Raw genomic sequence first — 26186 nt, forward strand, 5'->3', positions numbered from 1 at the left:
CTATAGGATGTCACTGGATCCCCACAAGAAGGTTCATCACAGTTAGGAAAGGACCAGCTACAATTCATTTTCTGATTAGAGTGCTTTCTGGTTTGAACCTGTAAGGGGCTAGGAGCAGCAGAGGAAGGGTATGCACAGTAAGAAGACAGGAGGAGGGCCTCATAAGTAGAAGGAAGCTATGCCAAACAAAGCATAGGATGGTCTCTAGATGGGAAACAATATTAGAGACCTGTGCAAAGAAAGATCAAAAGGAAAAGCAGGGCACCAGCAATAGCTTGGGAGTGCGGGGCGGGGGGGAGCGAAGGAGGCAGGGGGGAGAATAGCAGAGGAGGAGGTAAAAAGGAGAGAAGGAAAGGAGCATGAAAGCAACCTCACGTGCAGTGCACGAGTCAACGATTATGGAGAAGAGCTGCAAAGAGAATTGGGTTACTCGATTGGGAAGGAGGGACTTGGTTCTCTGGAGAGCCCTTCGGCTTTTACACAGACCCGCTCAGCGCTAAGGGGGTGTGGTCCTGGGCTTACGGCGGTAGGAGTGTGAGACGATTGCGGTGGAGGCGCCGCCCAATTTCTCCCCAAGGTGGAAGCCTGGGAAAACCGAGCGGCAGGCTGCAAGGCAAGCAGGGCGGAGGCGGAGCGAGGGCGCCGAGGGGCGGGACGAGGGAGGGCGTGGGGAGGAAAAGGAGGCCCTGGTGCAGGCGGCACTAGGACCCGCCGGCGCCCCGCCGGCTCCCGGGAGGTTGATAAAGCGGCGGCGGCGTTTGACGTCAGTGGGGAGTTAATTTTAAATCGGTACAAGATGGCGGAGGGGGACGAGGCAGCGCGGAGGCAGCAGTCGCACGAGGGGCTGCGGCGCCGGAGGCGAACCAGCGACCCAAACACCGGGGTTAACCACGTCTCGTCCACAACCCTCCTAGGTACGGGCCGGCGAGGTGTAGGCTGCAGGGCCCGGGTGGGGAGAGGGCGCGGGCCGCTCGGGCTCGCTGGCACCGGCCGCAGGCTGTGGGGTCGTCGTCCGCCGCTGGGTCGGCTCTCCTCCAGCCGCCGCGTCTGGCCGCCGCGCCTAGCCCCCGCCGCGCCCCCGAGCTCCCGCGGCGCGCGGCCTGAAAGGGCGGTCCTCCGGCCGCGGCTCCCGCAGCTGTCGGGTGCACGGGCGGCGCGCGCGTCTGCGCCCGGCCCGGCCCCCTGCCTTCCCGCCCGCCGCGTGGCTGTAGCGGCGTCCTCCCCCCCAGAGGGGGCGGCCTGGAGCAGGGGTCGCAGACCCGGGGCGCGGGGAGGTTGGCGGCGGCGCGGGGAGGTCCTAGGGAGCTCCGGGCGACCTGTCACCCGGCCGGCACTCGCTGTTCTCTGTCCTTCGCGCGGAAAGGGAGGAAGGGTTAACCAGGTCGTGATGGGCCCAGCAGAGGAGGAGGACGCGCAGCTCGCGGGGGGAGGAGACACCTCGCTGCCAGGTTGGAAGGTTCTCCAGACACCCTTCCAGGAGGGAACCGCGGTCCGCAGGCCAGGGTTGTGTCCGGGGGCTCGGATTCCGGGGACCCTCGGTTGCCGAACCCATTCATGCGGATAGCGCGTGTTTAGGATGCAAGTTCAGATTTAATTGTCAAAACTGGGGTTATGAGCTGTTTACTAATATTGAGATCACAGTAAGGCCCGATCGGACTGAAAGTGTCGGTGGTGTGAAGTCACCTGATCCTTCGCTCCCCGGTTTTGCTGAATGTGAGCTCCTACTGTACGTGTACAAGGAGCGCCCCTGCCCCCTGGAAGACGCATTTGCCTTGGCGGCGGAGTGTTGTGTGTCCCTCTCACTCACAACGCCCTATTTTTAGGAGTTTAGCATTTGATCCTTCACTGTGGTGTGAATTGAACGCCTGAAATCCTGATTGAGAATTTTGATGTTACTTAAAGACATAAAGTTTTTCCAAGGCTTATAAATAGTAAAAGCCTACGGTTAGGTAAGTATGGCCATGGCATAGATAAGAGTTTATTAACTATACTAAGTGTGAACTGTGTTTTTCAAATTTCTCTCCACAATCTGATAAAGGTTTTGTGAGGTAAAATGTAAAACATTTTGATAAAAGACTCACTTTAAAAGAAAAGTTTATGTGAAATGTACTTCGTCATTCATGGTAGACCTTGGACGTGTGGAACGTATGTCAGAGGTGATGACAAACTGTAAGTTTTGCTAAGGGAAAAAGAACAGGAAATAAAGCTGATTTTATTATTGCTTGCCAACCAAAGCACTTGACAGAACTGTTTACACAGAAGAAAATGCTGCCAGAGGAGAGAGGTTTGCCTTAGACCTATTCTGGTTGGAATTCTCAAGTAATAAGTTGTTCTGGAATGCTGATGGATTGGTTAATTTAGCTCTTTTGGACCCTGGAGAGGGAGGGTTGTGCGTATTTATTTACTTATCTACTTATGCCGTTTTAGATGTAGTTTCAAAGCGTTTTACGTGTTTGCCTTATTAGGAAAAGCATTGCTTTATGACTCAGGGTTATGAACATCGTTTTTAGGCTGTGGCACAGTGAGAAGAGATGCTATTCTTTTTTTTTTTTAATTAATTAATTTATTGGCCGAGTTGGGTCTTTGTTGCTGCGTGTGGGCTTTCTCTAGTTGCGGCGAGGGGGGCTACTCTTCATTGTGGTGGTGGACTTCTCATTGCGGTGGCTTCTCTCGTTGTGGAGCACGAGCTCTAGAGCGCAGCCTCAGTAGTTGTGGCGCACAGGCTTAGTTGGTCTGCGGCATGTGGGATCGTCCCGGACCAGGACTCAAACCCATGTCCCCTGCATTGGCAAGCAGATTCTTAACTACTGAGCCACCGGGGAAGCCCCGAGATGCTATTCTTAAGACTTGATAAATAGGGGTCATCATTTATTAAATGCTTCGTCTGCTACTCACAGGTTTTTGTCTTTGTGTGTGTGTGTGGAGTTAGTCCTTCACTTGATAGCCATTCCTATCAAACGACTGCCTAAAATAGTCCCTCTCCCTGCTCATTTGCTCTGAGTCACCCATTAATACATTAAAAACCAAGTGAACTTTTTGAGATTTGTGTTTAAAGTAAGAGCAAACAGGCTGTGAATGAGTAGGGACTCATCTGATTTTGGCTGTAGAAACTCTTTGTCTCCCTCTGCTTTCTGGATAAAGTCATAAGAGTTGAGTTGGGGTGAGTCAGGTGCCACTCTAGTAGTTTAGTCTTAGGAAGATGCTTTGTGTCTCTTAAAGAGAAGTGCTTACGCTTTCTAGGGTTACATTGTAAGACCTTTATAAAGCACTTATGAACTCTTCTGTTCTAATGACTTTGTCGGATGCTAAGAATCTGTGGATGTGATTAAGTATTTAGTAAAGTGTTTTGAAATCCTTTGAAATTCTTTATTTGGGGAAGAAAGAGGTTCCTTACAGTAAAGCGGTACTTATTATAGGGCAAATAAACCATGAGTTAAAATGAGATTCTGGCCTTAAGTCCAAGGCACCTATTTTCGGATTCATTTTTAGTTTACCTCTGTGTTTTAACTTTAGGATAAAGTTTTTGAGTATTCACAAGTGAAAGTAACTTTCTTGAAATTGTTAGACTGTTTCCAAAATTGTGTCTTTTCCATTCATCTGCTATTAAGCAGCTGCTAAGAGTATACCTGGAGGACTGTCATGTAGTTTGATGCTGGAGTTCAAGACATATTTAAAATTGTGAGACCTAGTAGTAAGATACATTTTAAAACGTTGTTTATGCTCAATTGGAAGACCTTTTTGACACACAGGATTGTAAGCAAAACTGTTTGGCAGGCTGTCAAAGAGCCAGAAATGTAAGGGATGGGAATAGAAGTTAAACTTTTTTGTAATAGTGATTTATAGCTTTACAGAAGGAGTTTTTTCCGGAGTGGGTGCAGGGAAACAGTTTTTCTTTTTTTCTTTTTTTTTTTTTAAGTGTAAACATACTCTGATTGTCTAGCCATTTTATGGCTGTATTGTTTACTCTTTTGGGTATTATTTAACTTAAGGAAGAGAGATGTGAATATAGAATAACTAAACTTGATCCCCCAATTAATTCATTACTCATGTAAGTTTCTTCCTATCCTTTACTCTTTTTCACCACCCATAATACAGAAGAACTATTGAGGGTTTTCTTCATAGCTTTAAAAGTGGATATCCAGAAAAAAAGACCAACCTGAAAATATGTCAGTAGGATAATACTTGATACTTTATAAAGCACTTTAAACACCTTGCTTTGATTTTATTCTTAAAACCTTCCTGTGAGGGAATTAAGTTATTCCCATTGAAGGGAGTGATTGTGACTGGTCTACAGTCACAGAAACTACTCAGAGGTACTCTTACTGCTCCTCACCAGACTTGGAGGAGGGTAGGGGCCTTTCTTCATTGCAAATTATTACATATCATTAGAGATGACTGGGTAAAACTTTGTTGAATGAAGTCTGAAATCATACTAATGAGAAGATGGGACAGTTAAAAAGTAAAGATAGGGCAGGTCACTAAGTGGAGTGGGAAATTTTAAAGTAGGAAGGCAAAAGATGGATACTGTAGAAAGAAGTAGAAGAATTAATAAAGGAGGCTTTGGGGTTAATCTGGGCAATACAAGTAGAATCTAGGGGATTCCCTTGCTAAGGTACCAGTTTAATAAAATTCTTTGTATAACTTGTATTTCTGTGATTGGCATCAAAATAAGCAGTAACTAATAACTTGGGGAAATGTGTAACTGACGTTATTTATCTAGGCTCTGTAGCACATTTTACCTGCTTATTGTGTAATACTCTGATTGTGGGGGTAGTGTTTCTTTAATCACAGGGAATCAAGATCGTGTAGTGGAAAAAGAATGAGGAATCAAAAGCTGAGTGACTTGGTTTAAACTCTTTGAGCTTGAAGCCCCTCACATACAGTAGTGATGATAATCCCATAAGGGCTGTAGGGGGAACAAATGAGGTGATAGGGTACAAGTGTTTTGTAAATTGTAAGACACAGTAATATGTATGTAAGAAGTGCCAGTTTGACTACTTGTTCTATTATATATGTGTATATTTGCAATCAGAAAGTCTCTTCTAATTTTTTTTCCCTATAATGTGGACAAAGGTTTAATGTGGGTGAGGATGGTGGGTAAATTTTTAACTTTATCTGTAAAATGCTGATAACGTGTTCATGATTAGAGTTATTGTATTAAATGTGATTAAAATGCTTAACCCAATGGCAAACATTCTATTTGATGGTACTTATTACTATAATATGTGGTTATTTAAGAGATTTTGAACTAAACATTTAATTTTTAAAATAAGTGATTTAAAAGGTCTCTGTTCAGTTTTTTTTTTTTTTTTTTTTTAAGAAGATGTTGGGGGTAGGAGTTTATTAATTAATTATTTTTTGCTGTGTTGGGTCTTAGTTTCTGTGCGAGGGCTTTCTCTAGTTGTGGCAAGTGGGGGCCACTCTTCATCGCGGTGCGGGGACCTCTCACTATCGCGGCCTCTCTTGTTGCGGAGCACAGGCTCCAGACGTGCAGGCTCAGTAGTTGTGGCTCACAGGCCTAGCTGCTCCGCGGCATGTGGGATCCTCCCAGACCAGGGCTCGAACCCGTGTCCCCTGCATTAGCAGGCAGATTCTCAACCACTGCGCCACCAGGGAAGCCCGTTTTTTTCAGTTTTTATACGATAAAAACAAGCATTCATGCTTGTCAGCTATCTTTATTTTAATAAACTTTCATTTTAGAGAATCATTTAATCATGTGGCAAAATAGTCTTTCAGTTACAGGATTCAATGTGAATTAATTTCTTAGTTAAGGTCATGGCAGTTTTCCAGTAGAGCACATTGGGTTTTCAAACAGTAAAGGTACAAAATCTAATTTACGTCTCTTATGCACAAGAATGCCTAAAAAAGTGATTGACTTGAAACCACACTAATCGTGAATCCCATAAAAAGCTTTTTTTCCCCTTCATGTAATAGTCATTTATAGAAGAGTCATGGGTAGTGATAAGAACGTACTTATTTTAACTAAAGACTTAATTTTGAGTACTGTAAACTTCCTATGGCCTTCAGAATGGAATAACATTTTTTCCTTCCTGATGGTTAATATCTACCCTAGCAAGCTTGTAGGTCTTTTTTTGGGTTATTAAATAGATAATAATCTATGAAGGCACTTTAGAAACTTTAAAGCCTTCTACAAAGAAACTCTGTAAAGGGGGTGAAATTGGCACATTCAGCGAGCTGCTCTTTTTGTATTTGAATGAATGGGTTTATGAGATATTAAAAGCTGGATTAAGTTCACTTTTATTGAAATGGTGGGGGGGGGAAGTTGAATTTTGAATGATAAGTTGGAGAGAAATTTTGACACGAAAATCACCCCTCTTCTTAGTTTTTTTGACAAAAACAGTTATTAATCATCAGAAAATGCTGTTTTATAGCCCTTTAATTTTAAGATAGATTTGACAATGTGAGCAGGCTATGTGGAATTTTTGTTTAGAGTCAAGAAGCTTTTTATTGCATACACTTGGATATTGTTTCTCAAAAAATTCTGAAGTAGGCTAAAAGTTCTTGTGAAGGTTGAGCAATGTACCAGATAACAAATGTCTTACAACTGGATATTAAGACAGAAATTTACTGCCTTTTAAGTTACAGCTAAACTTGTGATTTAACAGGACTTGTGATCACAGCTCTTAACCTAATTGAGTAATACGGTAATTTATGCTTTGTTATAAAAGTTTAAAATTTAATTCGAAAAGCAGTAAATCTTTGTAGACACTTTGGAAAATACAAATAAAGGAAAAAAGAAGAGAGTAGAAATCATACCAACTAGTGGTAACCACTGCTAACATTTTAGTATACATCCTTTTTAAAATGCATAGTTTAATTTTTCCTAGATTAGGATCTTACTGTAATTTTGTAATTTACTTTTTCATTTCATATTGTATTTCTCTATATGATTAAATCTCTACAACATGATTTTTTAAATGGCATTATTCTACTACTTAACTAATCTTCCTTTTGGTTATGGAATTGTTTCTCGTGAATAATGCTAGCTAAGCATCTTTATAGATAAACCTTGACCTATAGGGTAAGGCCTTAAAAGTAGATTTCTGGGTCAGATGGCCTGTACATTTTCAAAATTGAAGACACGCATCAGCAAATCCATTCAAAAAGGTTGTATCCATTTATTCTGTCTCCATTAAGGTTAGATTTGTGCTTGTTCACAAGTGGGTGTTAATTAAAAATAAATGCCAACACATAGGAAAAATGGGGATCTCACTGTTTGTTTCATTTGCATTTCTTCAATTACAGTTGATGTTGAAATTTTAATATGGTAATTGAACGTGAATTCTTTTTTAAATTGCATTTTTGTATTCTTTGACCAGCTCTCAGTGTTTCTTTTATCTTTGTGAAAACTCTTGTATACAAGAAATTTTTTTTTATGTCTGTTTTTTAACAAACATATGAATAGTATGTTTTAAAAATGGTATATTTATTATTATATTTATTATTTGTATATTATTATTTTAAAAATAGTATACTAGTATATAAAAAATAGAATAGTTTGTTTTAAAAAATATTTAAAATGGTTCCATATGGGTGTTTTTCTTAAATAAATTGGCAACTCTCAACTTATTAACTTAGTGCTAGTCTCTTTTGAGTATTTAGGTATGCTGTTGGGAGTTTCTTTTCTCTTTTTCTGTTTTTATTGTTTTAAATTCTTTGTGAGATGTTGAATATTTATTCCTGTCTCTTTATAATGCCAGAGTATGGGCATCTGCTTCAGTGCCCAGTAGCGTGGTAGAAGTTTCCAAGCTGAGGAGCTGGGTTCAAATCACCACCACCACCAAGCTTTGGCTTCCTTAACAAAAAAATCTACTTTAGAAATTTAAGGTTAAAAGATAATGTCTTAAAACACCTGACGTGTATTGAGCGTACAAAGGAAGTTATTCCTTCTCAAGGGTAAAGGAGAACGTGAAGGGGCTGAGATTAGTTTTCTTTTGGGAGTAAAGAGATGGAGTAGGACAGGCAGATGGAGGACCATACTTGGACAAAGAACTACCTTTTTTGTCCCCTTGATGTTATGTTGCTGTATTGAGCACCTACCTTGTAAAAGGGCTTCTCTGTTGCTTGTAATTAATACCTACATAGAAAAGTGTAGAACAGATCCCTGTTTCTAAGCTTTTATGTAGATGGGAGATCAGATAGACCTTATGCATATTTGTGAGTAAAGTTTATCATTAAGTTTATAATTTCAGAAGTAGAAAGTAATGTGTGTTAATATTGTTGAGCAAGACTTCATGGGGGAGGTTGGGCTTATCAATCCTTGAAGAATGGGTGGGTCTTAGCAGAGTTGTAGGATATACCACTTGTTTGAAGATAGAAAGATAGGCAGTATGTTGGGAAGCTTTAGTTAAAGCCCTTGTTCCTGCTTTCTAAGAATATTTCTAAAAGGGATGCTTAAAAAGTATTTGAAAGCAATTAGATGAAACAATTGAAAAATCAAATGTGTTAGAGCATGTTTACTAAAAAAAGGAATATGAGTTTTCCTGTAGCCAAGTAGAGCAAAGAATTGATTTAAATAACTGAATAATTCCTAGAAAAACTGAATAGTCCCCCAAATGTGACTAAAAACGGTAAAGATGTGTGTTCCCTGCCCCTATTTTTGAGCATGTGTATTTCTCCGCCACAAGGAATCCTGACACGTACTCTAAAATTGCCAAACTTAGGAAAGGACAAAAGGAGAGTATAGTGAGAACCTCTGACTCTCTTATCCCATTTGTTTTTTTCAAATTAGTCACATTTTATCTAGCTGGAAGGATGTTTATTTGTCTCTTTTTGGCACTATTTCTTTTTTACAACTGCTCTCTTAGTAGAATTTTGCCTGTATTGAGCCAAGGTTGGGATTTGAGTATATGCTCTACTTTTCTTTCCTTTTTTTTAAACTGTAGCTGTAACAAGTCATTTGAGGTTGAGAACTGGAGTAAAGTGGAACTTAGTGTCTTATTTCCAGAGTCTTGGCAGATACCTATTTGAGATTTGTCATGAAAATGCTATTCTAAATTTAAACTTGTATGTATTTTTTAAAAAAATAACTCCTTTGTTAACTGGTTATCCCAAATTTCAATAGCTCTTCTATGAGTTTAATATCTTTTAACTTACTACAGAGTTAATTTGGGGGCCACAAAGAGAATGGTTAAACTATTTGCCTAAATCGAGGCAACGTATGTACTCTGGTTTTGTTGGATTCCCGATTGCTGTGTTACAAAACCTTGGAGTCAGTACCAACAATACTTTTGGAAGTGGAAATTTAGTACATTGTCGCTTTATAAAGGCCTATAGAAAATAGAATGTATACGGAATAATTTAGTGTTATCTGTTGCCTACTCCAAAGAAGGATGTTGAAGAACTAGCTAGCTCTTGCATGCATCGCTTTCTATTTTTACTGTCACATCTTGACTTTGGGCTTTTCACCTTACATTCAGGCTCTTCCATTTGCCTTATATCTGATTTCCCTGTTTTTAGACTCTCATTATACTTCTTACTCACTCATCACTTTCAGTTTATCTCTGCAGCACAGCTTTGATCCTATCACTCTGCTTCAGAATTTTCCATGGCTCTCCTCAGGATAATGCCTAGCATTCTTAGCCTAAACTTTTAAGGTTAGCTTAATCTGAGTCTCATGGATACAGCCTTCTCCAGGGTGTCTTCACTGATAATCCTAGTTTAAATAATCCAGTATAGCTCTTTTTCTTTGTACTGTCCTTTTATACTTGTTTGTGTCAGAACTTTGAGAGTAAGGACTATTAGTAGCAAATTGTACTACTTTAGTATCTAGCATAGTGCCTTGCTCTCTGATTACTAGTTTGAAGTAGGTACGGTGGGGAACCTTCCTCAATTCATGACACATTGTATAGGTGTACTGAGCCTTGTTGGAATCAGTGAATATGAAACAATGAGTTGCACATTTATTTACATATATATGCATATCTTACTAAATATGGGAAAGTATAATTTTATTGCATCTTATGTTTTAAAAGTCTGCAGTTTTAAAACCTGCCCTTCTACATAGCTTATGAAGAAAAAATGGTTTCCCAAATATTGGGGGACTGTATAAATGATTTGCTGACTATAAATCATTAAGTTTTGACAAGGAGATTTTTGGAAAAAATAAAGAGAAAAATAGCTGTTGCCAAGATTGGTTATAAAGATGTGAAATAAACTTCTCTGCTTTTAAACAAACTGTATTTTTGTTAACTTTTTTAAGCTTTCTAAAAATCTTGAGCACATAAGAATTCACTTCTGAGTTTGTTTAACGAACGTGCATAGTTGGAAAATGATGAATCTGACAATTACAAAGACCTGGGTGTACGTCGTGATCTGATTACTTACAAAATGTTAAATTTTGTTTAAGCAGACTGCTTAATCTAAACCTCAGTGTCCTTCTTTATACAAATAAGGAAACTCTTAGCTAATCCCACAAAGTGATTTTGAGGATTATATAGTCATTAGTATAGAGTAAGCACTCTTAAGTGTTTTTCTCTCTTCTATAGTAAAAGGAACAACACCTTAAATTATTTCAAGGAATGAGAAAGTTCCTAATAATGTTTTCACCTCTTCTCCCAGATAGCCACTTCTTTCAGTTCTCTGTTCAAATGTCTCCTTATTAGAGAAGGCTTGCCTGAATGTTCTTTTGTAAAATGGCAACCCCGGCTTTCATTTCCCTTAACCTGTTTTATTTTTCTCTGTAGCACTTAACACCAGCTGATGTCATATATTTGTTTTCTATCTCCTCACCTTTTGGATGTAATAAATTCCTAAGGGAAGGATTTTCTTTGTTGTTTATTTTGTTTGATACCGAATCTGCAGTTCTTAGAACCATGTTATAGGTGTTCAGTGAATATTGAAGGAATAAAGGCTTATGCATCCCCACCTCTAGTCCTTTCACCCCTGCATCAGAATTGCCTTGGTGGTTGTTAGTGGGGTGCTTGTTACAGATGTAGATTCCTGGACCCCATATCTGAGCTGAATCAACTTTGGAGATGAGAATCAAGAGTCTGTATTCCAAACAAGCCACCCAGGTGGTTCTTCTAAGCTTTAGTGCATGGGACTCACTGTTTTACGGTGTGGCTGGGGCTTATTAAATATTGACAGTATAACTTGGTTTCAGACCCATGTATAATTAAATTTCAGATGAATCGACTATTCTGTAGCAAACATTTTTTTTCCTGTTGCTATGTCAAGGAATAGTTATGTATTTTTGTAGTTTTGATTATTTTGGTTACTCTAGTTTTTGTCCAGAAATACAGTTTAATCCAGACCTTAAAATCTCAAATACGGGATGCTTATCAGTCCACCTTTCCCAAACAAAACCAAGCCCTTTAAACCCATACATAATCTGTACTTGTTATTTTTTACTCATAAGAATAGATGAGCTAATATCAGGGATTTACTTTAAGTGATAAGCATCATTTAAAAATATGGACTGATTTGCATCTTCTTTCTATGGCTATACCACTGGGGAACAAAGATTGATCTTTATAAGAATTATCCTGTAACGTTGAAAGGCAGTTTGGTATAGAGGAAACAGCATGGGCTTAATAAAAAGACTTAAATAGAAATCTTGATTCCTTTACTACTTTTTAGCTGTAGAATCTTGGAAGAATTTTTTTTTTTAAACTTTGAATTTCTTCTCTGAAATGGGGATAATTGCTAAGTCACAGTGTTGTTGAGAGGATTCCTTTCACAGTGCCCAGCATAAAGTTACAGAGTCACTCAATAAATAAGTTCCTTTCCTATGGAAGTAAATTCTTAAGCAACTTAAAATACTTCATTAGAAACAATTGTAATGTATTTCAAACTTACAAAAATGACAGAGGAAAATATAATAGATGCCCAAGTGCCCATTGCATAGATCTAGTACATAATATTTGCTATATTTGTTTTGAATCCTTTTTTTTAAAAGAAATAAAATGTTACTATACAGTTAGTGTTCTCCTGACATCTTTCTTTTTTCCTCTTCCCTCCCTCCTTAGATATACACCTATCTTGAAGTTAGTATGTATGTTTCCTGATTTTTTAATAGTCCTATAATATATATATTTATTTTTTTCATAAACAATATATGGTATAGTGCTATATTTTAAAATTTTTAGAAAGTGACTCAAACTATGTATTTGTGGCTTGATTTGTTTTTTCATTCAACATTGGTTTTGAGTTTTATCTATGTGTACACATTTAATCGTATTCATTAATTTTAATTCTCTATTTCATGGTTTATTTATCTGTGGATATTTAGGTTCCAATTTTTTTTTTTTTGCAGTTACAAACAATACTTCAGTGAACAAGGAACCTTGTCTCTTCTGTGCATTTGTGTAGGAATTCCTCTAGCATATAAATAACTTGTCTAAAAATTAAATTTAAAAAGTTTCAGTATTGTGTACTCTAATTCTTTAAAAATCTGGACCACAGAACAAGAGTGTGTCTCCCCACCCTTTGAAAAAAGGTACAAAAGATGTCGGACCCTTTGGGTGACTTGGGTGAGATTTTCTGCAAGACTTTCCTTTAGAAGAAAATAGAGAAGAACCTTACTGAGGACTCTAAGTTGCAGAACCTAAATATAATTTTTCTGAATTTCTGTCTTGTTGCTTAGAGTCTCCTGAGCCATTATTTATTCTATGGAGTATACTTACTTCTTATTTCAATGTATGCTTTAAGAGCTGGTTAATACTTGATAAACTTTGGGAAAAATATTTTGTAATCTATTTTACAATTTTCTTAATCTGTTTAGATAAATGCATAAAAGCATTTTTATCTTCAGTATTTTTTAAATGGGAACAGCAAAGATTCTGTGACATCAGTGCTGGTTACTGTGGAAACAGAGTAGATTTCAAGTGAAAAATGTTTGAATCTTATAGGAAAACAACTTTTTGTTTATCTCCTGATTTGATAGTAATGGAGGAAGGAAATATGAACTACATTATATGCTCTTTAAACGTATTTTTAAAGCTTGGTTATTCAGGATGGTCTTGTTGGTCAAGTGGGCAAAGCTGATGGGGGAAAGTATCTGATATCTGACGTTATTAGTAGGTCTTCTGGAGTCTTTATAGTTTTTATTTTTGCAGTTTGCATCATAGTTCCAGTTTTATATGAGAGAAATTTAACTTTATAAGTTATTAATAACATTTTTTTATAGGAGCAAATAGCTAAACCCTTTCTTGTAGTAGCTGCTTCTCTCCTTAAATTTTTTTGAAGTCCAAGTTTGTGTCTTTGTCAGTATTCTTATTCCAGGTGGCATCTTTTTGGGCAGGGAGAGGGAAGGCTGCTATTAAAAGCTCACCCAGGTGACCGATGATGACTCCAGACCAAATTTGTACGTTTATATTCTTAAAGTAGGGATGTCTATGTACACTGCCTCTTTTCACTTTATATAGAATCCACAGTACTTCGACTGGAGTGGTTAGTTTTGTCAGAGTATTAGCAGTCTCCTAGGAAAAATGGAGGATTATAGTTTAGCTTGAAAACTTTTTTTTCCTTCAGTGAAAACAGTAGCATCACTAGAAACTACATGAAGTAAAATAAACTGAACGATCTTTATGTACTAAATACCTGTAAAATATCATGATCCTTGGTACTCTGTTCAGAGGACAGAGGACATTGGCATCACCATGAAGTTATTTAGAAATGCAGTTTCAGGCTCCATCCCACATTTCCTGAATCAGAATATTCGTTTTAACAAGATCCCCAGGTGATTCATACGCATTTTAAAAGTTTGAGAAGCACTAATGTAGAGGAAATAACATTAAATTAATAAGACCACGCCCAGTTCTCCCTCCAAACAGTGGTCTAGTCTTGTGTTTTCCTTATCTTTAAAAAGAGTGAATTTGGCTGCATAATCTCTGAAGACCCTGTGAGTGATATATTAGATTTAATTTTAAGTATTGAGGCTAATTTTTTTTTATAAACACTTTACTATGGAGAATTTCAAACACAGAAGTAGAGAGAATAGTGTAATGAACCCATTACCCACATTCAACAATTATGAACTTCAGCAATTATTAATTTATGGCCTATTGATTTTTTTAAAATTTATTTTTGGCTGTGTTGGGTCTTTGTTGCTGTGCGCAGGCATTCTCTAGTTGTGGTGAGCAGGGGCTACTCTTCGTTGTGGTGCACGGCTTCTCACTGCGGTGGCTTCTCTTCTTGCGGAGCACGGGCTCTAGGCTCGCGGGCTTCAGTAGTTGTGGCATGTGTGCTCAGTAGTTGTGGCTCACAGGCTCTAGAGTGCAGGCTCAATAGTTGTGGTGCATGGGCTTAGTTGCTCCATGGCATGTGGGAACTTCCCGGATCAGGGCTCGAACCCACGTCCCCTGCGTTGGCAGGTGGATTCTTAACCACTGCACCACCAGGGAAGCCCTTTAGAATTCACCTTTTATATTGTTTTGCCTTTTTTTGGTTGTTGTTTATTTTGGTCGCACCGTGTGGCATGTAGGATCTTAGTTCCCGATCAGGGATCAAACCTGCTCCCCGTGCAGTGCAAGTGTGGAGTCTTAACCACTGGACCACCAGGGAAGTCCCTATGGCCTATTGTGTTTCATGTTTCCTCCCTTTCTTCCCTGGCACTTCCTTCCTTCCCTTATTATTTTGAAGCAAATCCCACACATCATGTCTTCCTCCACAAAGAGTTCAGTATGTAGCTCTAAAAAATAAGTATTGTAAAACTTCATACATTTAGAACTAACATACAGGTATGCACAACGATCAAAGGTCATGTTTATTGGTTGAATTTTCTTTACTCAGTTCTTTTAAATTAAAAAATAAGAAGGTAGATCTTAGAGTCAGGACATAATGGAGTTGGAAAGCAATTTAGAGATATCATTGAAATGTCCTTAATTAGCCAGTGCAATATCTTAAAGTCAAGGTGTTTAAGTGACTTCCTAAAGTTGACATGCTGTTTGGAGGTAAAGTCTAAATTAGTACCCAGGTTTATCTGGAATCAATGAGCTTCAAAGAAATATACATTTATGACTGTATGGATTATAGGATTTTGTAACGTCTGCTACTTACTATGGTGACTTGGGGTTGTGTGAGATCAGCTGAGCCAGAAACATGTTTCCTTGAATGATTTGAGTTGGAATTGGCTGAAAGAGAAAGGTATTCGAGATTTAGAAGGTGGAAAGGGAAGCAGCAGCCATGTTTACGCTGGGAAGACTGGCTGAGACTCAAGCACTATTGTGGCTCACAGCATGCACATTGTCACAGATCTGCTGGGTCACCTTGGTGGTGTGGGGCAATATCCAGGCCTCAGTTCTTCCAGCTCTATTGAGGCTAATTTTCAAGCATCTGTACTAGAACTTGAATGTCCTAAAATTTCTTGACATTCTAAGGAGTGTATGCATAGTCTCTTGATGCTTAAAACTTAAAACTCTTGTAGGAGTTAAAAAATGTCCCCTTCTCCAATATACAGACATATGTGTTTGAGTTATTTGTTGTCATATGTTTAACTTCTCTTTTAAGTACCTAGGAGCATGATTGCTGGTTGTATGGTATGTGTTTAACTTTATATAATGTATTGCCAGAAAGTTTTTTCAACTGATTGTATCGTTTTATACTCTCACCAGAAATATATGTGAGTGCTAGTTGTTTCCCACCAATTCTGTTTCTGTCAGTCTTGTAAATTTTAGCTATTTCAGTGAGTATGTAGTGGTATATCATTGTGGTATTAACTTGTATTTCCTTAGCATCTAATGGTGTGAGTATATTTTTGTGTGCTTATTGATCATTCATGTATCTTCTTTGGAGCATCTCTTGCCCATTTAAAAATTGTTCTTATTGAGTTGTAAGAGTTCTTTATGTATTCTGAATACTGGATTTTGATTAAGGGTTTTTATGTCTGTTCATGAGGGATGTTGGTCGGTAGTTTTGTTTTCTTGTAATGTCTTTGTCTGGTTTTGATATTGGGATAATTATATTGGCTTCATAAAATGAGTTGGAAAATGTTCCTTTCCTTTTTTTTCCTGTAAAAGTCTGTGTAGAATTTGTATAATTTCATTCTTAAATGGTTGGTAGTTCACCAAATTTCCAGTGAAGCCATCTGGGCCTAAAGTTTTCTTTTTAGGGGTTTAATGCATTTGATTTTAAACCTGATTCTTTTCAGTTCTCCTTTCTAAAGACTGAGTATATTCTTTTAGTTAGCCAACTAGTAATACATTTCTTAGAATAGGGTTTTTTCTTCCAGCTTTTAGGAGGCAAGAATTGATATGTGTTTAGAACTGTATTTCTGGAGAAGTGGGGTGAGGGGAGTGATGGGGTGGGTTCAGAATTTTATAGTCACTTGACCTTGTATATTTTGAAAACATTTTGTTTTGCTCCTTCACAGCACCCTCCTGCCCCTCCCAATCACTAAAATGCTGTGGAAGCAGAAGGAAGATTGAGAAGCAGTGTTCTAGAATATTTGAGAGACTTTCTCACTTCTAATAGCTGTAGCCTGTATCTCTATCTTTCGAACTTAGATCTACATTTCCTAATAAAGCCTTTGTTAGCTTCACCACTTAAAAAAAAAAAACACACTTACTCTTATGGAATTTTCAAATATGTACAGAAGTAAAGAGAACAACATAAAGAACCTGTGTATATACATCTCCCAAATTAAACAATTATGAATATAATGGCCACTTTGTTTTATCTATTTTCCATAGCCAGCCTCCCTACCAGACTATTTTGAAGCAAATAACAGATTGTATGAATGTTTTGTGTCTTTAAAAGATTAAAGATTTTTAAAAAACATAGCCGTGGTACTGTTATCATGCTAGAAAAATAATTCCTTAATACCAAATATCCGGACTTCATATTTCCCTGATTGTTTCAAATTTGTTAATAGTTGATTTTCTTGAACAAGGCTCACACACTGCATTTGGTTGATACGGCTCTTGAGTCTCTTTCCCCCCTTTTTTACCTGCTTTCCCCCCTTTGCTCTTGCAATTTATCTGTCCGGGTTTGTTTGTCCAGTGGAATTTCCTATGTTCTAGAGTTTTCTGACTCCATCTCTGTGGTGGTGGTGGTGGTGGTGAACGTGTCTCTTATCTTTCCTTTCCCATAGTTAGATCTAGAGGCTTGACCAGTTTCATGTTTATAAAAATTTTTCCTCAGACATACATCTTTGATGGTGTCTTGTGCTTCCTGATGCATCACATCAGGAGCCACAAAACTTTTGGTTGTCTCTTTGTAATGTTAAGACTGATTCAGGAGGTTAGGCGTTAATCTAGCCATTATAATCTGTCCCATCAGCTTTTCGCTCAGTAGTCTTAGTAGTCATTGTGCATTGCTGCCTTTTTGAAGTCCCCATTTCTAGGGAGTGAAGACCACCTGGATTCTCTTTATGCATGACCTTAGACCTTACTACTTAATTGGTTCCTGGGTAAACAGTGTTAAGTCAGATCATTAGTTCCTGTAAGTTTGCATTGTTTCTAATTGAGTTTTGTTTTAGGGGATCTATTTCATTCTATATCATGCTTGATCTTGAAAATAAATGAAGAGAAAATTGGACAAGATAATTTCAGGCATTTATTGATCATAAATTAGATATCTAGCATAAATATAAATATATTAGTAATGATTATATACTTAATACTAACACAACCTTTTAAGGACTTTTTTTTTTCTTGAACTAGATTGGCTGAATTAATTGATTGACTTTTTTTTTTTTTTTTTTTTTTGGCCATGCCACAGGGCTTGTGGGATCTTGGTTGCCTAACTAGGTTGAACCTGTGCCCCCTGCAGTGGAAGCTCGGAGTCCTAACCACTGAACCACCAGGGAATTCCCTAGAGCCTCTTCTTAAGAGCAAGATAAAAATGCAAGTCAGGAGACCCTCTTTCCCTGGTAGAATTTGCTTTAGCAAGTTTAAGAGGTCTACAATATTCCAAAGACCTTATATCCAAAGTTATTATCATCTGGTTCATATTTTGCTTGGTGATACTTTAAAACTTTGAATAGCAAATGCTGTCTAAAGTGATTCCTTGCTTTTTCCACTTTGAAAGTGCCTTGTTGCTGAACTATTTTGAGTGAGATTCTAACAATTAGGTCAAGTTTGCCTTGAAACTATGCATTGCTGTCTCTTTCTTGGCTTTACTTATGCATTCACTTCCCGAAAAACTTTGTTTTGTTGATAGTGATTTCAAATAGTGAATTCCTCCTTAACTTCCAGGTAACACTACTGGAAAATTTTTCAGTCCATCTGTAATGGCATTTAACAGTTCCCACTGAATTTTCAGTGCTGATCAGTTTTCTTTCTAAACCTCTCAAATCATCTTTGAAGCTAAAAACCTATTCCTTTGATAGCTCACTTACCCAGTTTTTAAGCATTTTGAAGACTGTACATAGTGCCTTTAAGAAAATGTTCTCTTTGGTTCAGAGTTTTATGGATTTGCTGATACATACATTCTATCAGAGTTTTCCCACATTGTTAATCAATCTGTCCCTTTTAACAAAAATGACGGATAATTGTATTGACCTAGAGATCTATGCTTCTTTCAGTTATATTTTCTTGTCTTTCACAACTGTACTTCGTTGAACATGATAGATTGAACCTGGAATATAACCCGTACTCTTTTATTCCTCACTTCTCTAGATTTAAAATGCCATGCTTTATTTCTAGAGTGATAATTTTTTTACTTAAAATTTTTTTTGACTTTTGATGATATACTTTTTTTTGAGATCATAGTTAAAGGAAAATTCCAAAATTTGAAGAAAATATAAAAAAAGTAGAGAGCAGAATACATTTTTTTGTGCTAAGCACTGACTCCAGATTTTTTTGCTCGATTATTAATGTCAGCTCATTAGCCAATGATCCTTAATTTCGAGTTGGTCATAGTGTTTATAGTTATAAATTTGAATTTTGACCTTTATTGTGGGAATCTTAATTGTAATAAAGGTCATGAAAGCAGGGTAGGGTTATTGAAAGTAAAGCCATTTCAATTTGAGGCTTTGCCTGTTTGTGCTTATAAGAGAGGCAGCAATGGGGCTTTAACCAGTTTTGCTATCTGTTGTGTGTTTATAGGCAGTTCCAGCTTTTTTACCCCCATTCGGTTGAGAGAACCACATTATTCCTATAGGAAAAACACAATTTGCTTTATAATGTTAAACAAAACGTTCCTGACTGAGCATTCTCTAAGAAGTATATCATAGATACATTATGTAAGCAAATATATAGGAACTATAAACCTTTTTGATTAGTTTCCAGCATTAAATTATGTATTGTATACAAGGTACCCCACTGTACTCTAAAATATGCAAGCAGCACATCATTTTTTTTTGAAAACTATCTGCAAAATTCACTGTTTAAGCATTTAATAATTTGCTACTATAGAATTAAAGGGTCTTCTGGGACTAAAGGGACTACACTCTTTGTTTTCTTAAAGCTGCCTAGATTATGAATAGACAGTTCATACAAGAGGAAACAAACATTATACATGGGAAAATGGTCAGCCTCGGTCAATTATATGCATGTTAAAGCAAAATGGGGCCTTCCCTGGTGGCGCAGTGGTTGAGAATCCATCTGCCAATGCAGGGGACACAGGTTCGATCCCTGGTCCAGGAAGATCCCACATGCCACGGAGCAGCTAAGCCCATGCGCCACAACTACTGAAGTCGGCGTGCCTAGAGCCTGCACTCCGCAGCAAGAGAAGCCACCGCAGTGAGAAGCCCGCGCACCGCAATGAAGAGTGGCCCCCGCTCGCCACAACAAGCCCGTGCGCAGCAACGAAGACCCGATGCAGCCAAAAATAAATTAATTAAATGAATTTTAAATTTAATTTTAGTTTATATTTAAAAAACAGAAGTAATTTTGTCAGTATGGATGCACATATCAATGGAAAATGATTTTTAGGTGTTTGATTCAATTATTGGAAAACTTAAGTATGTTTGGAACAACTTGTGTATGTGAATCTACCTCTTCAGTTGTAAATTTTATGAAATCTAAGTGATCATGTGTTTTTGATAAGCACTTAGTGTCTGAATTGAAAGGTGCTGTAAGTGTAAATACACAGTAGATTTCAAAGACAGTATGAAAGAAGAATGTAAATATCTTAATTTTAAAATATTGATTTTGAGTCCAAATGAGAGTATGTTGGATATATTGGGTTAATAAATAAACTAATATTAAAATTGTTTTCTTCTTTTACTTTTTAGTGACTAAGGAAAACAAAGTTACACGTGGCTCATCTATCATGTGGACAGGGCTATCTGTTCTATAGTCTTAGTGGTAATTTTTTGTCTCCTTATAGCAGTTACTGAGAGAGGGTTGTTAATATCTCCAAGTATGATTATGCATGTCTATTTTTCTCTTTAATTGTCTAAATTTTTGCTTCATGTATTTTAAATCTCTTATTTAGGGTTATTATGTTTTTCTGATGTTGACCCATTTTATATCTAGAAATACTTTTACTCTTGAAATCTACTTTGACATTCATATAGCAGCACCATTTTTCCTATGGTTATTTGCATATGTATCTTTTTTCCTACCTTTTACTTTCAACCTATCTCTGTCTTTATATTAAAAGTGCCCCTGCTCGGGCTTCCCTGGTGGCGCAGTGGTTGAGAGTCCGCCTGCCGATGCAGGGTACGTGGGTTCGTGCCCCGGTCCGGGAGGATCCCACATGCCGCGGAGTGGCTGGGCCCGTGAGCCGTGGCCGCTGAGCCTGCGCGTCCGGAGCCTGTGCTCCGCAACGGGAGAGGCCACAACGGTGCGAGGCCCGCGTACCGCAAAAAAAAAAAAAGTACCCCTACTATACACAGTATGTAGGGTTTTTTTTGTTTGTTTTTTTTTTTTGCGGTACGCGGGCCTCTCACCGCTGTGGCCTCTCCCGCAGCGGAGCGCAGGCCCAGCGGCCACGGCTCACGGGCCCAGCCACTCCGCGGCATGTGGGATCCTCCCGGACCGGGGCACGAACCCGCGTTCCCTGCATCGGCAGGCGGACTCTCAACCACTGTGCCACCAGGGAAGCCCCAGTATATAGTTTTGCTTCTGTTATCCAGTCTGACAATCTCTGTCTTTTTTGAATGTTTAGTGTATTTACATTTAATGTAATCATTGATTTAGTTGGGTTTAAGTTTGCCATCTTCCTATTTTTTTTCCATTTGTTCCTTTTGTCTTGTTTTTTCTTTGGGTTAATTGGATATTTTTTAATATTTCATTTTGGTTCCTCATTGGCTTATTTAGCTATACCTCTTTATTTTTTTAGTTATTGCTCTAGAGCTAACAGTATGTATCTTTAATGTATCAAAGTCCATTTAGAATCAGTGTTATTACCGCTTTCCACTTCAAAATCATAATAACCTTAGAATGAATTTAATTACTTGTCCCCACAACATTTGTCTTAATTTTTAAAAACCCCACCTTACAATCTATTATTTTTCTTCTAAATGATCAGTTATCTTTTAAGGAAATTACTTGGGGGAAACAACCAGTCTTTTATTTTTGTACCCATTTATTTACTACTTTGCATACTATAGGAGGGAATGAAGAGGCTTTCCATTTGGTATCATTTCTTTTCAGCCTGAAGAATGAAGAACATCATTTAGCATCTCATGTAGTACACATCTGCTGGTGACAAATTTGCTTAGCTCTTTTGCTCATTGTCTTTATTTTGCTTTCATTTTTCAATAATACTTTCACTGAATATACAAGTCTGAGTTGACATTCTTTTTTTTCTTTAAGAACTCTAAGGATATCATTTTATTGTCTTCTGGCTTCCATTGCTTCTGATGAGAAGCAGTCATTTGAATTATTCCCTCCACCACACCACTTTTTAAAAAAAATATAAATTTATTTATTTATTTTTGGCTGCATTGGGTCTTCGTTGCTGTGCCTGAGCTTTCTCTAGTTGCAGCGAGTGGGGGCTACTCTTTGCTGTGGTGCACGGGCTTCTCATTGCAGTGGCTTCTCTTGTTGCGGAGCACGGGCTCTAGGTACGCGGGCTTCAGTAGTTGCAGCATGCAGGCTCAGTAGTTGTGGCTCGCAGGCTCTAGAGCGCAGGCTCTAGAGCGCAGCCTCAGTAGTTGTGGTGCATGGACTTAGTTGCTTCGTGGCATGTGGGATCTTCCCAGACCAGGGCTCGAACCCATGTCTCCTGCATTGGCAGGTGGATTCTTAACCACTGTGCCACCAGGGAAGTCCCCACCACACCACTTTAAAAATTTTCCCTTTACCTTTGGTTTTTAGCAGTCTGACTGATGTGGTTTTCTTTGTGTTTACCCTACTTGAGGTTTGCTGAGCTTCTTGGATCTGTAAGTCTCTGTCATCAAATTTAGTAACATTTTGACTATTATATCTTCAAATATTTTTTCAGTATTTTTTCTCTTTGTTCTCCTTCTGGGACTCTAACTGCATATTGGATGTAGCTCTACAGGTCCCTGAGACTCTGTTAGTTTTTCTTCATTCTTTTTTCTTTTTCTTCTTTGAATTAGAGAACTTTGGTCTGATTTCAAGTTCACTGACCCTTTGTTCTGCTGTTTACAATCTGCTGTTAAGTCTATCCAGTGAATATTTCATTTTAATTATTGTACTTTTCAGTTCTAGAATATTCACTTGTTTTTTAGTAGTCGGTTTATTGGCTGAGGCTTCCTAAGTATTCACTTATTAAGAACTTATTTTCCTTTAAATCCTTGAACATATTTATAATGTCTTAAAAGCTTTTATCTGCTAAGTTGAACATCTGGGCCATTGCAGGATTGCATTTATTTATTTATCTATCTATATATTTATTTATGGCTGTGTGTGTCTTCGTTGCTGTGTGCAGGCTTTCTGTAGTTGTGGTGAGTGGGGGCAACTCTTTGTTGTGGTGCGCGAGCTTCTCATTGCAGTGGCTTCTCATGTTGTGGAACACAAGCTCTAGGCACGCAGACTTCAGTAGTTGTGGCACGCAGGCTCAGTAGTTGTGGCTTGCGGGCTCTAGAGCTCAGGCTCAGTAGTTGTGGTGCGTGGGCTTAGTTGCTCCGCAGAATGTGGGATCTTCCCAGATCAGGGATTGAACCCTTGTACCCTGCGTTGGCAGGCGGATTCTTAACGACTTCACCACCAGGGAAGTCCCAGGATTGCTTTCTATCAACTGCTTTTTTTTGTGTGTGTGGTATATGGGCCTCTCACTGTTGTGGCCTCTCCCCTTGCGGAGCACAGGCTCCGGATGCGCAGGCTCAGCAGCCATGGCTCACGGGCCCAGCTGCTCCGCGGCATGTGGGATCCTCCCGGACCTGGGCATGAACCTGTGTCCTCTGCATCGGCAGGCGGACTCTCAACCACTGCGCCACCAGGGAAGCCCTATCAACTGCTTTTTTTTCTTTACTGTGGGCCACATTTTCTTCTTTCTTTGCATTTCTAATAATTTCTGTTCATATACTTCATGTTACACAGTGTGGAGATTCTGGATTTTGTTATCTAGTTTTTGTTGTTACTTGCAGTTCAGTTACTAATTGCTCTTGAGCTTTTGGAGGCTTGGCTTTACACTTTTTAGTGTGGATCTGTGGGAAGCTTAGAGGCAATCCTCCTAACTTGGGGGGGACTAAATCTCCAAACTGTCTCCCCTCTTTTCAAGTCTTAGTATTAGGCTTTGTTTGGGTGGATCTTCAGTAGGCCTTACTCTAGAACATCGTCTTTGATTTGTAGATGTGGCCTTTCTGGTGTTTCAGCTTGATGCCTGAAGTGTTCATCTATTCATCATGGCTGGGCCAAAATGCCACAGTGTCCCAGTACTGTTTGACTTCTGGTATCTCTGTTCCTCTTACAACCCTGTAGTTGCTGCTTTTTGGTAAGCCTTGCATAGTGTGTTCCTCTGCACCTGTGAAGCTTATCGCCCTTGGCCAAGGACTTCTGGGCTCTACCTCTGCATAGTTCCTTTTTCTCCGTCCTGCTGCACAGCTTCCAACTGCTTTTAGTAGTCCTGAACTCAGATCTTTGCTTGTGCTTTGGTTCCCCACGCTGTTTAGGAAATTGTTCTTAGCAGAGTGTGGCAGTGGATGGGAGGCGTGTGTGTGTGTGACCTTTTCTCAAGGATTACTCTCTTCTGCCTGTTGTCCAGTGCTTGAAAAAAGGTGCCTCGTATATTTTGTTTAGATTTATAGTTTGTGGCACAGGACCAGTCTGGTAGCAGTTACTCTAATGACTGGAAGAACAAGCCTCAAATGTTGTTTCTCTCTCCCCCTCCAACTCCCAAGTGTATCTGTGTTTTTAAAAACAAGGCAAAACAGAATTGGGGAAGATTTGTACTACTTTGTGATTTGCCTTTTCCCCACTTATTTTATACTGAGTTGAAGACTGTCTTTGATTTTTTAAATGTGTGTATGTGGTTTAAAGCTGCATAGTATGTCAACATGTAGTTAAGATATTAGGCCGGGACTTCCCTGGTGTTGCAGTGGTTAAGAATCCGCCTGCCAATGCAGGGGACATGGGTTTGAGCCCTGCTCCAGCAAGATCCCTCATGCCGCGGAGCAAGTAAGCCCGTGCGCCACAACTACTGAGCCTGCGCTCTAGAGCCCGTGGGCCACAGCTACTGAATCCCACACACCTAGAGCCTATGCTCTGCAACAAGAGAAGCTAACGCAATGAGAAGCCCACACACCGCAATGAAGAGTAGCCCCTGCTCACTGCAACTAGAGAAAGCCCGTGCTCATCAGCGAAGACCCAATGCAGCCAAAAATAAATAAATTTATTTAAAAAAAATATATTAGGCCAATTTCCAGTTTTAAGAAGTTTAACATTAGGGACTTCCCTGGTGGTCCAGTGGTTAAGACTCCGCACTCCCAATGCAGGGGGCCTGGGTTCTATCCCTGGTCAGGGAACTAGATCCCACATGCTACAACTAAAAAAAAAAACAAAAGATCGCGTATGCTGCAGTGAAGATCCCACATGCCACAACTGAGACCCGGCACAGGCAAATAAATAAATGAATAAATATTAAAAAAGACATTTAACATTAATTTCCACTACCATAAATAACACTGATAAACCAACTTATATATCTGTGTTAGCATCTTTGTTTCTTATAATAAATATCTACAAATAGGTTTACCATGGTATAACCTTTTTAAGGCTTTTTAAAATATGTGCTGGATTAAACTTTTGAATACTTAGATACTATTTTCATTTTGTTATGGAGTATAAATGTTGAGGTCCAAGTACCAGAAATCAAAATATCACTTTGCTTTTGTTGAATAGCTAATTTTTTTTTTTTTTTTGCGGTACGCGGGCCTCTCACTGCCGTGGCCTCTCCCATTGCAGAGCACAGGCTCCGGACGCGCAGGCTCAGCGGCCATGGCCCATGGGCCCAGCCGCTCCGCGGCATGTGGGATCTTCCCGGACCAGGGCACGAACCCGTGTCCCCTGCATCGGCAGGCGGACTCTCAACTACTGCGCCACCAGGGAAGCACTGAATAGCTAATTTTTATAGATAGACTGAGTGCACTGAGTCCAGGCTACTATCCATAAAAATTTGTTACAAGTTTTTATTTGGAATGTGAATAATAAAAGTGAAATACTTTTGTTTCTCTTTCTACAAGTTTAGTTTTGGGTTGATGTAATCTAATGTTAGTAACATTGTAATGCAGATTTGTAGCACCTTTTTATTGTCATAGTTTATGATTAAGATTGAAATTTGCAAATATACCTAGGTTGGTCCTGAAGTGTAAATTTTCCTGTTGGAATGTGTGTTGAATGTATGAATTAAGATAAAGTATGATTAAATAGCAATAAAAAAAGACAGATGTCTTTTTCTTTTTTTTAATACTTATTTTTTAGAGCCGTTTTAAGTTCACAGCAAAATTGAGCACAAAGTAAAGTCTGGCCGCACGCATGCGCACCCCCCAACCCCTGACCCCCCACCCCCGGTCCTCACACACCTGCAGCCTCTCGCCCTGTCAGCATCCCACACCAGAGTGGTACACTTGTCACAATCAGTGAACTTTCATTGACACCTGATTATCACCCAAAGTCTGTAGTTTACATTAGGGTTCACTTTGGGGGTTGTATATTCTATGGGTTTTGACAAATGTGTGATGATACAGCTCTACCATTAGCATCATAGAGAATAGTTTCATGGCCCTAAAAATCCTCTTGTGTTCCACCTAGTCATCTCTCTTTCCCCACTTTTTTACCAAGACAGTGTCTTTTTGTAGGCCTTGTGGTAAATAGGTTAAGTATACTTAGTGTTAAGGTATGGAGAAATATTTGAGTTGATTGTCTGTA

The 26186-nt window shown here is 38.9% G+C and overlaps 1 protein-coding gene across 3 annotated transcripts in view; it reads left to right on the forward strand.

The window, feature by feature from the left end:
* Positions 1-772: 772 nt before the first annotated feature.
* The window catches only part of ATL2 (atlastin GTPase 2), a 62861-nt gene continuing 37447 nt past the window's right edge, over positions 773-26186 (forward strand). The window contains exon 1 of one of the 3 annotated variants that reach the window (XM_029232063.1): positions 773-914. In XM_029232063.1, the coding sequence (XP_029087896.1) occupies positions 797-914 (118 nt within the window). In that variant the 5' untranslated portion in view covers positions 773-796. The remainder of the gene's footprint in view (positions 915-26186) is intronic. The other 2 variants (XM_029232064.1, XM_029232066.1) reach the window with 2 other exon arrangements.

This window comes from Monodon monoceros, unplaced genomic scaffold (assembly GCF_005190385.1).
Source record: "Monodon monoceros isolate NGI ecotype Baffin Bay Population unplaced genomic scaffold, NGI_Narwhal_1 Super_Scaffold_19, whole genome shotgun sequence".
In the NCBI taxonomy this organism is placed as follows: Eukaryota; Metazoa; Chordata; class Mammalia; order Artiodactyla; family Monodontidae; genus Monodon; species Monodon monoceros.